General features: G+C 40.6%; 1 protein-coding gene across 2 annotated transcripts; it reads right to left on the reverse strand.

The window, feature by feature from the left end:
- Positions 1-14,242: 14,242 nt before the first annotated feature.
- LOC119218506 (ependymin-like) lies at positions 14,243-18,003 on the reverse strand. 2 transcript variants are annotated; one of them, XM_062564697.1, is made up of 7 exons: positions 17,926-18,003; positions 17,325-17,447; positions 16,900-16,934; positions 16,680-16,814; positions 15,918-16,101; positions 15,030-15,117; positions 14,243-14,438 (listed from the first exon to the last, which is right to left on the reverse strand). In XM_062564697.1, exons 2-7 carry the CDS (start codon positions 17,398-17,400, stop codon positions 14,288-14,290), a joined length of 669 nt encoding a protein of 222 aa, XP_062420681.1. In that variant the 5' UTR covers positions 17,401-17,447; positions 17,926-18,003; the 3' UTR covers positions 14,243-14,287. The 2 variants fall into 2 exon arrangements, with proteins under 2 accessions (XP_062420681.1, XP_037328900.2); XM_037473003.2 differs by lacking the exon at positions 17,926-18,003 and having other exon boundaries at positions 17,325-17,519.
- Between the last annotated feature and the right edge of the window lie 1,163 nt (positions 18,004-19,166).

Below are 19,166 nucleotides of genomic sequence, written 5' to 3' on the forward strand. Positions count from 1 at the left end.
CTTACTTTTCAACCTCGCTTGAATAAATACATTTCATTTCAGTTTGTGGAAATGAATATGAAATCTGTGCCAGATTGCTGCTCATTTAGTAACAATCATCCATTATTACCAGTCTGTGACCCTTGACGATGGGAGGAAACGTGATTTCTTGAAAAAAATATCCAAGCTGCAACCTCAGGTGACACATGAGTGTCAGACAGCTTAAAACACAGTAGAGCACAGTTAGCTCCATAAAATAGACTGGTTTGCAACAATAATTTGATTGTATTCTCATATGCGGACAATCCCCCATCGTCCATTACGCGGACAAAATGCCACAATAAAAGCAGTTTGGGAGTTTGTCACTTTAACTGTCACGGTTTGGGTCTGCTTCCTGTCTTATTTTGTAGTTTTCATGTCTCTTGTGTTCCTGGGTAACTTCACTTCCTGCCTTGTTCCCCTGTGATTGGCTGCCGTGCCTGATCGTTTCCACCTGTGTTCAATCACCTGCACCTCCCTTGTGTATTTAAGCCCTGTGAGTCTCTTGTCTCGTGTGGCGTCATTACATGTCGACGTTCATGTGTCAAGTAAGTCTGTTTTGTTTTTTCAAGTCCAGGTCCATGTTTTTGTCTGTTTTGTTTTTGCCTCCTTCCGGTCCTTTTTTTGGTTGGAGTGATTTTGATTTTGAGTTTTTGACTATTAAAGTCCTTTTATTTTTTCCCATTCTCCGCGTCTGAGTCCTCCCTCCTTGCCCCCCGCACCCGCGTATTGACATTAACTATATTAACTTGTTGGGCAGGTAGATGGCCTATGCAGTGGTGCATAGAGGCCAAGGGGGCGTGGCCTCACCATAAGTGACAAAAGAAAAAAGATTCCTACTTTTGTTGTTTATTATGTTAAAAATACAAACAGTCAACATTTGTGTTTTTGAAAGGTCAATTATATACTTGGTAATATTTGTACATTAAGATATATGCACAAAATATATGCTTTTCCTGCACGTCTGCAGGTCTCAGCTGGGCTCGGGCCGGGTCCCAAAGAGGCGGGTCTAAGATGCAGTTAGCCAATCACTGATTAAGTATAATTTCAGTGCCGTAAAATACATTGAGATTTGGGCTTGCCCTTTGCCGCCACTGAGCTTAAGGTAATAAAATCTACATCTTTTGTAGTGAGGAAATGAAATGCTGAGCTTGTATTAGTCTTAGCTTGCATTATGGTGAGTGATTGGTGAATAGTCATTGCATCCTCTGTGGCTGTATCCTCCATGATGGTTGAAAGCTCATTTTTCTACATATGACCAAATTGGATTTTCTTATTCAGGGCATTACGAATGCACAGGCACTAAAAAAAATGAGGGTATTGGTTTTCCTTTTTTGATGAAAACCACAATAAACAACGAATTGGATACTGTCTCTATACCAAAACTGAACATATCTCTTTCTAACACAGAGCTCATTTGTTGTTCAAAAGGTACTAAAAAATCTATTGTACTCTTTATAATGAAAATAATAAAAATAAAATAAGCAGTGCTGTTTCACTTCTACCAACAAATGCAGTGGTTTTCCCCATGTTTGAGTGACAGCAGATGAAATCAACAATGCCCAGTATGGTCATCTTTTTGTAGCGTTGCACCGTGTATCGATACTAAAAAGGTACGCCAACAATGAGAGAATGCATCATATTTTCATTATCAATACTTCATTTTAACAGCGCGCGCGGTTGCGTTGGTGCTTTGCTCCCTGTCATGCTGCCTGCACCCAATGACTGCGAGCAGGAGGGTCTGCCCAGCAGGGATCGCAGGGCAGACATGCAGGAGAGCGTAATGTATTGATTGCATCAGCGTCATAATTGTGGTATTGTGACAACTCTACTTTGTTCCATGTGTCCTTCAAGCCAAAATTGGTGGATCCAAATGTTATATAAAAAACATATATGATGTAATTTCTATGGATCTCTGTAATATCCAACATAATGGGTATTAATGGGTATTTTCCCAAGTAGGCCACTGATTGGTCGATACATGCGATGCATTGAGTGGGCAGTGCGGCGTATTTTGAGTGGGCCGGTCTGACAGTAACTCAGAAAACCCTTTGCATCACAAACATGTGACATCGAGTGCAGTGAACAAATCATGCAGCTGTCATATTTTCCATTTAATTTCCACCTTACAACAAATTCTCAAAGGCCCCTCACCACCGTCATCAGATGACAGCTAATGACACATGAGACCCCGACGGCCCTGAGGGGAAAAGACTACAAACTCGGACTCTCCGTTTGACTGGAGAAGGAACTCGACGCCATCTGCTTCTGGATTGCGAGTTGCAGGTGGGTGATTTCCCTGTAAATGCTAGTCAGTTGGCTGCAGACCTTCAGCGCGCTGCCAGGTCTCAGTGTAGAGGATTTGGCTGAGTTTTAACCTGCATATGTATGCCACTCTGCAGTGAGACTGCACACCATCTGCTGCGTGTGCACTATGCTCGTGTGTGTGTGTGTGTGTGTGTGTGTGTGTGTGTGTGTGCGTGTGTGTGTGTAGTGATGAGACTGCCAATGGGATTATTTTTGATATTTGAATTGGCTGGAGGACAGTATTTGAATTCCCTGTGTGAAGCATTTCTTCACACACGTCACACGTCATCTTCACTTTAAGAGAGGGGGGTTCTGCTTCTAAAAAGTCTGTAAATAAACTTTACTAGTTTATTCTTACTTTTTAAGAAATTCTTACCTGGGTTTGTTGTTGCATGCTTTTCAGTTGTATTTCCAAGAGAAGCAGGAGTATTCCTATTAATCCTACAGTGGGTTTGTGTAGAAAGTGAGTTTTTGGAGAAATGACCAGTGTCTCTAATGAGGTGAACATAACAGACTAAACTGCGACATCGCACCACCACACATTGCTGGTGCACTTGTCCTTTTTCACTGTCTATGTTTTCTTTTTGAAAATTAGATGTTTTTGAGAGTGTTACATAACAACTGAGTTATTTGTACTTGATTAGACGTTAGACACAAATAGAACTATTGCTACACTTTGCGAATGAACGCACATGATTTGATTCTCTTCTCTGCTTCCTGCTCCCAAAATACAGGTCTGGGAGCATTTCCATTGTCTCTTTCTGGGGCTCACAAAGTGTTGACAGATAACACACACACACCGAGGGAGAGCCACTTGATTCTCTGCTCAGGTAGGTACTGCTACAGTATATCTTTACATAGAAAACAGTTGTTTGCTGCTTTTTGAACTTTTTACTGCTTCTACGAGATAGAATATCACAAGTCAGCCAGGTGACATCTGCAAGAGTTGGAAGGCCGAATGTGTCTTAAGCATAAATCACCTGGATTCACATCCTGTGTCAATAGCACGGGATGCCATAAAGATGGTAATGAAGCATACATAGTTGCTCTACTCTTTAAATGTTGGTCACTGAACCGGGCTAGCCAAAACGGCTAGCATTAGCATTGGAGGGGGTCCCTATTCCATCACTCTAGTTCTAACTCGGTTTGGGGGACCTTAGCCTGAAAAACGTTGAAGTCCCCTGCCTTAAGACAGTCACTGTGTAGTTTTTGTAGCATGGAGTGTAAACAAGGGGGCATGGATAGTTCACACAGTACCCTTTGTGTATAATTGTAGTGAGCTGGAAATGGTTCTTCATTATCTTTACCTGGATCAACTACAATACTTTGCATACTAATATAAAGGGCATTTTGCATGTTGACTCTGACCATAAAATACATTTAACTGAGATAACGATATTGCAAGACTTGTTTAATGCATGGCTGTACATGCTGAAATCAATCTGATGCCTATTGGCACCCCTGCCAAAGTATTATTGTTCCGTTCCGTTCATCCTCAGGGAGTCTCTACCAGCTGACCAGCAGGCCCTGGACTGCTTGCCAGTTATTCACTGACCGTGCTAACCACCTGACCACTGCGCCCTGCTATTAACTTACGTTTCTAAACGTATTCCACCTTTTTTTTTATATTCATAGGACTGGGTTGTACTGTAGAGGAACTGAGTTAGTCTGTTTCTTTCCATCTCACCCTCTGCCGTTTATGTTCGGATGACAGCTGAAATTAATATGGATTGCCCGACCCTTGTAATTAACTGTGTAGCTTTGCAGCCTTCCAACACGAGATTACAGCAATGAATGATGCATGAATGATGGAAACTGATGCACATACTAAATGAACAAGCTCATTGTGTATCTCGCAAACGTGACAAGACACGTGTAGATCATCGGACCGTTGTACGAAGAAGGTGGAGGAAGGCAGTGAACCATTTGAGGCTCTGGACCAATCCCAGCCTCCTTATACGAATATGCATAAAAGCTATATATAAAAAAAACACAGCACATCAGTGGAGAAAATGTGAACAAAATCGGTTGAGAGCAGAAGCAGAGCAGGTAATGGAGGCCACCCATCCTTAACCTTGGCTCCCCATCGCACATCCACTCACCAGCTGTATGTTACGCATGAAAACAGAACTTTAAACGGATACGTGATGACTCAAGAATCGACGATGGCTTGTTGCTGGCTACATTATTTCTCCCATCATCCGATGTTGGGTATTCAGTCTGGGTAATGGCAGGTGTTCTTTGCTGTAGGTTGAGCTACAGTCTGACCAGCAGTAGATGAAACCTTGCTTTGTTCATCATCCAGTATTCTGTATACAAAGTTTCTGTTGCGTCTGAATTATACCTTTTTAGGTTCAGGTGAATATTTTCAGGGTTGATGTTCTGCCTGAAGAAGATCACACGTCACATGCAGTGTACACAGTGACACAATAACGTATTTTGTTGATGCTTCCAGTACCTTCGTTGGGCTTTAGCTGCGTGACACTAGGGTCATCCCGTATTATGGTTCATGTTTTGGTCGATTTCCTACAAAATTGCAGATATTTCAAACCTTAGATGGAAAGGGATGAAAGTGTAAATTACTGTTGTTTAATATGTTTTACTAGACCTAATTGTGCTTTTCCTTTTCTTTTTAATCACACACAGTAGCAAATAAACTAAACTACAGCTTTGCAGCATGGTCAGACATTTTAAGCATACATGGTTTAAGAGATAAAGGAGGTGTAGTCCAAACATTTACTCCTGGCAGTGTTTACACAGTATATTATATTTTTGCTTTCATAGGCATCAATGCAGCAAATTTCAATATTCAATCATGACATTTTAACGTGCAGTTACAAATTACTAATGTAATTAATAGGACTCCAAAGCTGACCTCAATGCTTTGAATCTCCAAACGTTCATTATTGACAACTGAATCAGTATTTTTTTTATAGGTTGTGCATTACCCCCAAAAACTGGCTGAAAAAAAGAGTACTACTCAAATAGAAGAGGCCTGTGCACAGTCATCATGAGTTTTTTTCTAATCGTAGATCATATCAAAATAGAGTCCTCCCACATGAACAAACAGGAACAATCGTGCTTCAATACAGTGGCTTAGTCCAAAGACACACCAATGCAAACAGGAGCCCTCCTGCAGATTGTAATTTGCTATGCAGCATTGACATCGTGAGTGATGGGCCCTGGATGACGGATGCCGAGCCGGATCTCTCGCCACCACTGTGTGATACCGGTGTCCAGAGCAAAGGAGCATAAATCAACAGAAGCTCTGCCGCGTGTGAACCAGCGAGCGCGCAGGTTAATGATGAGCCGCAGAACGAACGTCTGCACGGTGTGTGCCTTTGTTTTAGCAGGACGGTCCACTCTGAGTGCCATATTAAACACTGAGTCTAGTCTCTTTGTTATTGTCTGCTGAGAACATTTATCAAATGAAACAGGAGAAACAGTTCGAGCAAAGTGGATAATGAAGGGTTTTTCTACTCTATTTAAAAAAAAAAAAAAAGTAACCTGCACTTTACAAATTGCCGTCCTCATTACCATTTAAAACATTACACCCTGCATCCCTTGTGAAGCAACCTGCCTAAACTGTTGCTGTTAACCTTTCTAATGGCTAATCAAGAGTGAGTTTAGTTCAAATGACTTTGGGTATATATTTGCCGCTGGGTGACCTTTAAAAATCAAAGTCAAAATAACAAGGCAGACTCAAAAAGCCTTTAACACTTTAGATACCAGTGTTTCACCAAATCTATTTAATTCCTAATGTTCAGGTTCTCTCGGATCATAGTCTCTGCACACATTTTCCATTCAGGGAATCATGTTTTTTTGTAATATGTAAATACTGATACCAGTGTTCTGATTTCATAAGGAAAGTTATTTTAACAATATTTTCACCTAAAATGTATGTATCTGGTGGTATCTAAAATACATTGCTGTGCAAACAGTACACATTACAATGTGTTTAACCGTAACCTCTGTATTAACATCAAATGATTCTTGAGATATAGATATATTCTGCTATTGTGCGTGAGATTTGAACCTTCCTTCCAAAACCCAGTTTCGCTGTAAAATCCTACTATTTAGGCTACAAAACCAAAACGTGTCAAACATTTACTTAGTACTTTGGAAAGCATAAATATTGCAAGGGCCTTCATCTGCATGTATTTATGTGTGTATATAGAGTATATGTAGTATATGCATACACAGTGCATGAAGTATATATGTATATATGTGTTTCTGCTTGTACCTGTTCCCATTAACTTGCTGTTATAATGCTATGATTTGTTTTTCTATAACAATCTAGAAACTTTTATGGTTTCAGTTCAGCGGCCCTGACCTGGTTATGCGGGCGAAAGACTAATGGAACCATCAAGGTTTGCTTAGCAAAGACGTGTGATGACACCGATCCCAACCAGGTGTGGCACACCCAAAAATGCACCCACATTTTTGTAAATGTATGCTTCAATTTAATATGTACATTTTTGTAATTATCTTAGCATGGGCCGTGTGTAGTGACAGGCGAACAACCATCAGGGGGAACTATTGACGCGGGAGCAGTTGCGCACAGGTTGTTTTAGGGCGTGACTCCAGAAACAACCTGCAAGCGTAAATGAACGCATCGTGTCATTTTCGCTGCTGATGTTTTGTCTGTCTAACAGGTACGTGCTCATGAAAACGGACCATGCTAACTATTGGGTAGGACTTGACCATGTTGTGGGTGTTTTGACACATGGTTTTAAGGGTGTAGATGAGGATTGTTTTTAAATAATCAACCTTAGCTACGAGCTTAGCCTTAGCAGGCAAGCTAGCCGCTATTCCACGGTCCAACGGGTGCGTGCCCTGAGCGGTGTCTTGCAGGGATAGCGTCAACACTATTTTCTGTTACAGGCAAGATTCCTATTCTAAGTTGTAGTTAATAATATTAACGATGTTATTTGCAGAAAGTTGAGAGTGAACCTTGTGTTATGCAAATAAAAAGCAGAAACAACCTGCAAGCGTAAATGAACGCATCGTGTCATTTTTGTTGCTGTGGGACCATTCCTGGGACCCGTAACACAGGCCCTAATCAATGTGACCTGCTGTGACCGTTTGTCTGAATGTGTACTGAGAGCAAGTGAGCGGCCCTTTAAAATAATAATGATAAAAGTAAGAAAGGCGTAAATGCACGATAATTTGTTAGTTGCCGTTATTGAATGAATATGTTGGCTCTATAATAACGCTTTAACTTTCGCCCCCTCAGCCCTATATGTAGCTTTCTGAGACAAATCAATCAAACCTAAGCCTACTGGTTCACTCTGGGAGACAGAACCTGTAAACAGCTTGTAATTATGTTAAAACTCCCTGCTGACATGACTTGCCTGTAGCCGGACATAATCGTACAATTTGGGCAAAGCCAATTTTAATCATTTTGAACTTTTTGCTAAAAGTCACCCTCTGTGAAAATGCAACAGCATCAGATGGGGTATCCATGTGGTGAGATTTTCTTGGATGAATGTGGAAAAGGGAACAATATGTTTTCTCTTGGGAGACTGTCTGTTTGTACCCTATCGACCAGTATAGCTAATGTCAATTAACTGTCACTGGAATGAAAAAGACTTATGGCTTTTCACATCTCATTTCCACTTCTGGTCACTGTGTATAACACACACATAATGTACCTGTTTCCCTGGATAGTTATACAAGTGTATTTAGGATGCAAATCGAATAACGACGCCCTTCTCTTTTTTACCTTTTGTTTTATTACAGATTGCACAGCGTCGTGGTTGCGTTTGGGGCTGGGGTTTTGCATAAATACAAATATTCATGGGCATATGCTGTACCAGCATGTTTCAGTCTGTTTAAACATTGTGTATCGCTGAACAAGCCACTTAGTGAAGTCATAAAGTTTTTTACTGCCCATTAACTTCCGCTTCTCACTTTGAAAGACAACGTATATCTCAGGCCACAGCGTTCAAGAGCAGTTTCTCTCAGTGATATGTATTAATAAAAAGCATCATTCACAGAAAAATGGCCTTCCATCCTCATCCCTCTATTCTGCTTCGCTTACAATATTGCAAATAATTGAGCTCTGTGTGCAGCAAAATAAAGTCAGTTATGACAGGAGGAGGATCTACACACAAAGAGGCCTTCTAACCACACATATAAGGAATGATATAAGATGTTTTCAATAGGGCCGGGACTTTAGCACGTTAATTAAGATTAATTCATTACAATGTGAATTAAGATTAACTAATTACACAAAATATAACACATTAAACATTTTTTACGCATTTTTACACTTATTTTTTGCACCGCGGAACGTTTCTCACTGGATGAGTTTCGGGGGGACCGATTATACTGGAGCACCAACTAGCGTCCATGACTTCAGACAACAACAAACCACAGTGAACATGAACGAAGAAGCTGACGAGGCCGTGTCGGGTGGCCCCGTGAATGGGAAATCTTCTTATAATAAACACACGGATGGAAGCGTCGATAAGAGCGTGGTTGTGTGCAAGCTGTGGAACAAGGAATTCACATCGAGCCTCAAGTATCACCTCAACGCAACACAATTAGCAGCTAGCGTGGACGTACAAGGACCCACACCCAACCCACACTGCACCAGAGGACTGGTTTAAGGACCAGGGTAACTAAGTCCACGTCTGACAAAATAACCAATGTTCTGAATGTACTTGAAAGTATTGGTCTACTTAAAAAAACCTAGTTTACAGAAGGTCTACTTACCTATAGGCTACCTGAATTTCTGAAAGTACTATATTTCTAAATATGCTATTTCTACACTTGTCTGCTGGAATTGGTTGAACAAAAATAAAAATCCATGTGAAAAAATTACTTCTCACTGTTCTCAGGTCAAATATTTATGCAATTAAAATGCAATTAATTTTGATTAATTAATTACAAAGCCTCTAATTAGATTAATATTTTTAATCGAGTCCCGGCCCTAATAATATATATATATATATTATATATTATAATATATATATTATATTATATATTATATATAATATATATATATATATATATATTGACCTTACATACATTTTTTTATAATATTTTTTTTACCTATTATTTTTAAAAAATCTTTTCTTTTTTGACCCTACATATTTTGACTTTTTTCACAATATTTTTTTCCCATGACATGACTGGAATGATCTTAGATGGTGCAACCTACACGTCCCTGTCACTAATGCCAAATGCCCCAAATTTCTCTACTTTAAACCTTATCTGGGTTCAACCCTCAAGGGACATGCTGGCTCTTCCTAAATCCTTTTTTAGTTTGGGGTAACTGACATTTATAAAAAATCATAATGGGATATTGCCCCAGAGACGGATTGGTGCATCTTGGAGGATCAACCATGTTATTCATCCTTCCTGCATTGGTAAAGGCACAAGTGAGTTGAATTTGAATGTAACAGAGAATTGGAGGGTGGATGCACTAAAAAGGGTAAACAAATCTACACCCTGTGCCAGACTGTCAGTTTAAGGTTGTCCACAGGATGCCCTGAAGTAGACAAACATGTGATTGTCTTGAAAAATGCCCTCAGAGGCTGTAATAAGTTTCATGTCAGTGTGACCACTGAATGAGACACATCTGCTCATCTTTACTGACTCATCCGGCCTTCTCTCCCGTCAAAAAGGTGGAACCCTATAGGCTACGTAGCATGGCTAATAAGTGCTAAAAGGCTAAAGCAAAGCAATTAACATCAAATTCAATATTCAAAAGATTCTTCATCATTCTTGACAATGCCATCATAATTCAAGTGAACGCGCCTTGTGTTTCTGCATAACCCCCAGGGTTCACTTCTCTGAAACAACCAGTGGGGACAATGCCCCCACTACTACCTCCGCGGTAGTGCGCTCAAGACTTGGCGGGTGGGATTTGAACCCACTGGCGGTGCGCACAGAGGCTTTTGGCACCCTGCACTCACCCCTACACTACCAGTCCTGGTCACATTTTTGCAACTTTGATTCTCCTATTTAACCTTGAGCATATGAGTTAAACTTTAAAAGTCTTTTAAATGCTATTTCCACATCTGGGCTTGAACCCACAACCTTCAAGTGCAGTGCAGGGGCTTATGTCAGCAGCTCTTCCACTGTGCTACTTCACCACACACTAAGCAGCCCTTTGTTTGTTGTATTTAACCTTGAGATTGCTACTCAAACCTGAAGTAAAGCCAAAGGCTCAAACCCAAAACCTTTAAATGCAGTGCAGGCTTGTGCCAGCAGCTCTTCCACTGTGCTACTTCACCACACAGTAACCAGCCCTTTGTTTGTTGTATTTAACCTTGAGATTGCTACTCAAACCTGAAGTAAAGCCAAAGGCTGAAACCCAAGACTGGGCTTGAACCCACAACCTTCAAGTGCAGTGCAGGGGCTTATGTCAGCTGCCCTTCCACTGTGCTACTTCACCACAGTAACGATATTGGCCTGAGATGTATGTTGTCTTTCAAAGTGAGAAGCGGAAGTTAATGGGCAGTAAAAAACTTTATGACTTCACTAAGTGGCTTGTTCAGCGATACACAATGTTTAAACAGACTGAAACATGCTGGTACAGCATATGCCCATGAATATTTGTATTTATGCAAAACCCCAGCCCCAAACGCAACTCATATTAGACCTTGGGATTGTTTACTAAACCTCAAAACTGTTTCAAAGTTTACAGTTTGAAGCCCTGACTGCAACCAAACCCTCCTTCTGAGAGAGCAGGTTTGAACTGAGGATCCTCCACACTTCAGCCTTCCTGCTATCTCCCTGCACTGTTCCACCACACACCTGTTGATGCTTTTGAATCCAACCTCAATTCTCATAGATTCTCAGGCTGGAATCCACAACCGTTCCATACCGTTATAATAGAACTGCAGGTCAAGTAAAGTCATATAATGGCATTTCTAATAAAGCCCTAGTTGATTTCACTACTTTTATGCTGTGATCCTTATTTCACTTTTTTGACATGTGTGCTGATGCCCGCGTGTGAATTGAGAGGATCCATACCGACTCCCCTATGGAGCTAAACTAGTCTGAGGGTCCTCCTCAGCTGAGTGGAGAATAAATCCCGGAAGAAATAAACACGTTTGACACACGGCACCTTGAGGAGAGAGAATCAAATCCCAAATGTGGATCAGGAAGGTCAGCTTTGATTCCACTAGAGACACCAGAACTCACGATGATTCACAGTGTCACTGTTTGTCTAATTTAAAAACTGTAAGGAACTTATCCAAAGTAAATGTATGTTGGTCTATTAACTGTTGAAAACTGCTTCACAAATGCATTGTCCTCCTTCTCTTCCAAACAGACACACATACTGTGAGAGATGGAGGGAACTGGAATGATAAAGAAAGTAAGAGGGGAGAAAATTGTGACGCATGGAGAGCAGATCGAGCCTCTCCCATCAGTGTAAAGAGGATAATTGGTGGCTGACCCTTCCGACGTCCATCATCCTCTGCTGAATAGTGGGGTGTAACTAACACGGTTCCAGAGCGCAGGCACCTGCTGCATCACGCGCACATTTGGGCTCCACTGTACTCTGCGGATGACCCTCCAAACACACACCCACACACACATTCTGAAACACACACACATTAGAACCTGTAACCTCGCATACAGAGTCTTATTCGTACGAGTGGTACCCACTCAGTGGAGTTGTCACTCACTAATGTGTGTAATTAAGGCTCTTTGATCAGGCTGCATGAGCACTCAATAAGTACACAGAGTAGCAACAGGCGAGGTGTTTGAGGCGTTTGTTTTGTGTGTGTGTGTGTGATGAGTGAATGAGTGGGTGCATGCATGCATTTACTGAGGCCTTGTTTATTCTGGTTCGTGGCGCTCAGAGCAGAAAGTTAACTCGTTAGAACAAGGAAAATATTGAGTTCCTTCAAGGTTAATAAATATTGACCGTCATAGTGTTTGTTCGCCTTACCATAACTAGTCTAACAAGGACCTACTGTATTACACCAGCTATATTTGTACCCTTGGGTGTTGGCATCAAACAGTAAAAAAATCCTCACCTGACTATATATATATATATTTTTTTAAGCTAACAGAACCCAGGACTTTTCCTCTGCTACCATCATTAAGTCAACTATGTCAGGTGTATTTGGTGTCATTTAATTATTCGTGAAGCTACCTTGTTAAGCGGAGATGCGGCAAAGGAAAATATTACATAAAAAAAAAAAAAAAACTGGATTTGAAAACATGCAATGTCAATAAAAGTAATAAAATAAAAAAATTGATGAAATAGTCTTCAGCAAAAGAAAATAACAATGAAATATTGATTAAAAGCCTAGCACGACACACAACAACAGACATAAGATAAGATGAAAGCAACATAAGTCTATGACCATCGTTCAAATTTCAGAATTAGAAAGCCACAAATATGCATGAAAAAGAGCCACTGATTAGTTTTCAAAACAGCAAGCAAACTGCAAACTGTGACCAGATGCAGTCGGGTCTTCTTGTTTTTGGGCATACTGCATTATGCACAGCCTACTTTGGGATGTATTGAATCCATTTCTGGCTTACTGAGAAGCAGTTTGTGTAGTGTAGCGCATAGGTGGTTCATTTCCGTACGAGACGCCGTGTAAGCTTATCAAATAAATGATGTAGGTGGTTTTAAAGTCAACCATTCAAAAGACTGCATAGTACAGAAAAGCTGTTAACAAAATCATTTCTCCACAACAAATATAAAACCTTTGTATGTTTGTGATTCTTTTGAGGCAACAAGGTTTTGAAATCGCCTTGATTTTCCACTGACTTTTTCATTGACGCGCAGTCAGGCATAAAATTAACAAACCTGCACACAACGTCTCCCACGTTAACATTTAGGCTCAGTTAAATCGGGTAAATTTGGAAGGTAGACCTGACTTTTAGCAACGTCATTTCAGCCTGGTCTTTCTGTGCCTCCGCCAAAGGTTTGGATATTTATTAGAGCGATAATTGAACAGACTAGCGAGGCTACTGGTGGTGCTGATGCTTCCAGAGCAGTCTCACGTCTCCTCCATCACACAGCAACAATGAGTCACTTTGACAGCTGGGTTAGGTTAAAGACTCTCAGTATCAGACGATGCCTCACAAACACCTAAAAGAGAAGGTGTGACCGATCTCTGGTGGTGAAAACTCTCATTAGTGATGTTCAGCTCGATGCTCGTGCTGTCGGGAGAAGACGCAGTGATTCGGTCACTCAGGATGTTTTTTAAAATAAAGATGGAACAACAAAGGGTACATTTTACATGAATGTGTATTTTCCTTTAGTGGTAGCAGACATCTTTTCAATGTTGGCCATATATTCAGGTTTCCTTCTGGTTCACACTTCACCCCAATTTAGCGCACCTAAGCCGTATATTTATTAAATTGTTAAAAACTTCATGTATTTGCTTAATCCATTAATACTATTATACATCCTGTCTGACAGTGGAATTCATAATCTACAATAAAAGCTTGTCTTATATTTATACTCCTAATAATATAGTAATAATAGTCACGATGTGTTTCTTGTTGGGTTGTTGTGGGTTGACTTGAATATTTACCGTAAATATTCAAATTAAGTAACAAATTAAGCAAATGCACAAAATCAGGGAGAGCTCGGATAAGAGCAATACTGCCTCCATCTGCTGCAGGACAGAAAGTACTACAGTGGTCCACAGGTGAATTCAGACGTGCTCATTTTAACGCAATGTGACACAAGTTCAGCTTTGAAAACACATGCGTGACACTGCGAGACATTGTGTGTGCTTTCATGCTGAAGTCACCCAGATGGAGATGGATCATTGAAGAGGGTGACATAGGAAAAACAAAGCAGGAATGTAGCTCCATACGCAGTTATTTAACGGTGTTTCACCAAATGTTGTTCACATTCATCCCTGTGACTCGTGTTCTCAATCACGTTAGCAGTTGTCTTGATTATATCTAAAAGGCAAAGGTTGACTTATTTAATTTAGATGTGCTTGTTTTAGTGAGATGCTTCAGATGTTTACTCCTGTTCCTTGGTCTGCTTGGCCAGAGACTGCAAGGCAGTGAAGAAGGTATCTGGTGTCTCGTTCTCCTCCAGTTCAGCTTTGCCACAGAAGAAAGGAGGGCTGTAGTCCATCGGGTTCGTGTTGCCCAAGACCCAGTTGAAGGTGCTGAAAGGTAAACAAAAGTGTACTTTTTGAGAATCCTTATTGACTTTTAACTGTGTGACTTTGGTTCAGGGCCAGAAATACAGGATTAAAAATAGTGGCCGATCAGACCCGGGTTGAATCTTCCAGAACTGCATACTGTTGACATTTTAAAATTGTTTTTTTTACTGTGAAATTTGGCTAAGGAAGAGTAAAACCTTTTCTGAGAATATTAAAAAGCTGGGACTTTCTGGGACATCCTTATACAGTATACAGCATTAGATGGTAACTTTAAAATAAGCTCTCAATATTAATGAATACCTTTAAACCCCATTGGTTTAAATTAGCTTTTTGTTAGTTTCTGCTTGTGCATATGTTGCCTGAGCAACAGGTCTGTTTTGATTTTAAAGGGTTATGCAGTCATGTCTACGTAGTCACCAGTCCTATAAAAGCATGCATTTGGACCCTTGTAACTTACTTCGTATTGTATCATACTGATGCTCAGTGTTGACAGATGAGTAGAAGGAGAAATATGAATACGAGCATAGTTTGAGTGGTGATGTTGGTCATTTCATGTTTCTCTGGTCCTCAGGTTTGATCAACTCAGGTCCTCACCTGAGTGCGACCCATCCAGATGCTGGAGTGTACATGGACCAGGTCACAGGGATGCACCCGATCTCAGTGAAGACAACCGAATACTGGCCTGGTGACATGAAGCATAAGTCACATGTGTCCAACAATATTTGTTTCTAGTTTTCATTAAATTATTTTTTTTAATTACTCAGCCCAAGCACCTTCAAAAGCATCTTTAAACATATCCTCGGCCACCAAAACTGTACGTCAGGGGTAGCAGAACAAAGTCTGCAGACCAGCCCTTTTTTCCACCCGACAGGAGAAGACAAGTATTTGTGTTCCCTTTGTTCCTGGACTTTGTGCATAAAGTTGTTTTGAGTATAAACCAAGTGGTTTTGATTTGACCATTTACATTTGCTGCACTAGAGAGTAAAAGTGGATGAAGATTTATTGGTTTTGTGTATCTTATGCATTTTTGTAGCAGGCTGTCCAGGTAGATGGAATTAAGAAGCTCCAGTTTTGATGTGGGCAAGACAACAAACAAGTGCTCCTCTGAAAATGTTTCAGGGTTACTGGGTGTTCAGTAATTGTAATTCCTAACACATATAAAAAAAAACACAAATAAAACACAAACTAACTGCCTAGCTTGAGACCACTAAAGACCATCAAAAATAATCGGTAAACTAGAACTATAAAAGCTTCTTTTATGGAATAAACATTCAGGCCAGATTAAGGAATTTTTACTCAAATGAGAGGGTTTGAATACCAGAGTTGAGAGGCAAATATGAATTACTCAAGTCTGACATATTCTGTTCCAACCTTTTACCATAACACTGTAGCAAGAGCTATCTTCCAGTCGGATTTGAATAAAGAGAAAATAAAAAATATGATATAACCCAATTTCTTTGTAAAATGCAATGCCTCTCATACCGTTCTGTGGCAGTTCTCCATACCAGGTGTTGGTCAGCACACCCATTCCCCAGAGAGAAGAGGAGCCCATGAAAACCTGACCCATCAGTTTGGCATCAGAAGGAACCTGCATGGGAATGAAGGTGGTGTCCAGTGCTTTCTTCTTGCAAGATAACTTGCTCCAGTCGATCTCGTAGTAGACTTTCTGAAAGGACAAAAAAGGCAATAAATGCTGACCTATACTGAGTAGACTATTTAATTATTTACTTTTCATTTTAGAAGAGCACCATTGTCATAGTGACCAATAGACAGTGTTTTATACTTGTATTCTCTCTACTGACCTGCAGGGGGCGACTCCTCTGGTTGTCTATGAACAAACAACTACTTGTCACTTGATGGTTTCAAACATTGACCGGCTTGCACAACGCTTGCATTTGAGAGGTGTATTAGAAGTTTGGGAAGAGAAGATGAAACAGAGTCACTGTGACTCATGTTTAAAATTCTACTGTTTACTAGCAAATAAACATGGTGAGAAATTCTAAACGTAGCTTAGTACAAACCATTATTGACTATATTGCAAATGGCGCGATTAGTGGTGCTGATGCTGTGGGAATTTAAGGACATACAGAGACATTGATGGCTCACCAATGTATCTGTTGCATTAAGTTAGGTCACAGAAACTGATAAGCTGCATTTTGCACGAGAGTCCCACAGTAAAGGTACTGAGCCCAGTGAGTATGCACTGGGTGTAGACAGGTCACCAGATCACATGGGGTTACATACCTGGTTAAAAAGGATCAGCTGGTCCATTGGAAAGGTCTCATTGCCGACGAGCGGGAAGTTTCTGACCCGCATCCTCTGACCAATGGCGTCATAGCTCACAGTTCCCGTGGACATGTAGAGTCCGCCGGCATCCATCTGAAAAAGAACGAAGAGCAGGAAGTGACGGGAAAGTCGGGGGGGGGGGTGACTTGACAGGAGTCTCACGTGTGAGCGGACTCACCAGAGTGAAGCCTCCACTCATCAGTTCTGGAGAAACTGTGGAAGAAGAAATGAAATTGTTAAAAAAGTCATCTCCCTTAGCGATCTGAGGGGCTTTTAGAGCTTACTGGGGAAACAACCTGTGTGTTGGCAGAGAGAAGAGGAGCGGCCTGACTATGCCTCCATCGTCTAATGTGAAATCACTAGAAGTATTTTCATGGGTGAAGATATATAGGTTCATGGGTATAACTTTTCCTGTCTAATTTCTTACTAAACAGCAACATTTTTGGGTTTAGGTAACCCATTTCAGACATAAAGAAAGTAATCGCAATCACTTTAACAGTAAATCTCCAGCTGTTCCTCATTTTTTCCAGTATTGTAAAAAAGAGGCAATGAAATTTGAAAGCCATGTTTCGATCTCACAAGATGTGGGACGTCCGTCCTCACCACAGGGTTTTGGGCTCTGGGCGGCGGCAGCAGTCAGCGCCAGGCCGAGGCAGGACAGCACACTGATGAAGTTCATGTTGCTAGTTCGGATCCAGACGAGGGGGAACCTGCGAGGGCTCTGGTCTGTGGGGAGGACACACACACACACACACCTCCATATATACCTGCTCGAAGCTGGTCCCTCTCACGCCGAGGGGTTCAACCCCCCTCTGCTTTGTTATGACTGCCCCCCCCCCCCCCCCCCCCCAAAGGAAAGAAATGATCAACTAGTCAACAAGCCTGCTTTTCAGAAGCTGGTGCGACATGTGACCTTTGATAAGATTAGGAAATGCACCACATGCTCGTTTTTATGTCCGAGCACCAAACTCTTCGGATATTATGGAGATACTTTTGCTTGTTTGATGCTATACGTAAACTATATATGTGACATTGCTATTATTACTGCTGGCCAAAAACGTTATATTTTATTTTCGTTTATGTATAAAGTGTTTAAAAGCCATACTGTTTACATGTATATACCAAATAAGTTTTACTGTACATTCATGCACCAGATTAATTCTACAACTTCATTTGTTTCACTCCTTCAATGTGTGTGTTTTACCTGCCAGGATGGTCAGTGCCTCACAGGTTTACATATTTAGCTGCAGTTCAAGAGTTGGAAACATCCAGATAATCAGCAGTTTCACTGTTTTGAATGCAGGTGTAAATATTCCCACAACTTCAGGGAAAATGCACCGTCTGCTTTTATTCGTGTATCAGTGAATGTGACAGAGCAGCCACCTCACATTTACATTTCCATCTTGTTTTATTTGTATTGTGTGATAGCTGACTGCAGAGCAGCTTCAGAGCGGACTTGTTTTACAGTGTTCATAGAGTTCAAAGTATGTGTTGCATGAAAGCATTTTATTTACTTTAAGTTGCTTCCAAACCGGAGCCTCTGGCTGCTGTTTGATATAAAATCCTTTTAACATGACGTGTTCTTATTTAGATGATCTAGTGGTAGTGTGGAGGTGTATTCACAGAAATCTTGTCTTGTTGTCCTGTTCTAAATAAATACACATATATGTATACTTCTCTATGCAAGTTTATGGAGAAAAAAAAAGTGATATTTTTGTCTCATGCAACAGATGACGTGTCACCTTATTTGAATTATCATTCAAAATGAATTGGAAAGTGCACATAACAGATTTTTTGTTTGTTGTGCTTTTGTTTGCATTGTATGTGTGTCTGTAAAAATACGTGTTGTCACTGAACTTGATTTACAGTAATGGAGAGGTTTGCATCAGAGCTCAGATAAAACTCCATATTAGGTCAAAGGAAACAGATATTTGAGGTCCATGAGCTTGCATCACATGAGCCTAGGTTTTCCTAATGGAAATAACTGCAGATAATGATCATAAAGTCGGTGTGCTCAGCCAGGTGCTGTCTTTATCCAAAGATAGAGGTTATTAAGAGCTTGAAATAGTCCATAGTTAAAAAGTAATTCCACCAGTGCACACAGGTTAGCAGACACCGTCAAGATGTCACACAGAGAGAATCAGGACATTCAAAAGAAAAGTGTGTGTAAATAGACATAAATTATCTTGTATAAGGGATTTGAAGATGGCTCATGGTGGAGATTTGATAGGTTTTCGAGCAAAAGAAGCTCATCGCTTGCTTGTCAGGACGACAGACGCTGCAGGACGCACTCAGCAGTCCGTTTTTGGTCATTAAATATTACAAATGAAAGCATACATACACTCGAATAAAATACTTTTTTGGATCAGAGACATAACTTACCGTATTCAGGGTGGATGCAATTTGTTCTACTTTCTTTGACTACTCACAGCTTTTGTTGCACAT

Source organism: Pungitius pungitius, chromosome 9, assembly GCF_949316345.1.
Source record: "Pungitius pungitius chromosome 9, fPunPun2.1, whole genome shotgun sequence".
Classification (NCBI taxonomy): domain Eukaryota; kingdom Metazoa; phylum Chordata; class Actinopteri; order Perciformes; family Gasterosteidae; genus Pungitius; species Pungitius pungitius.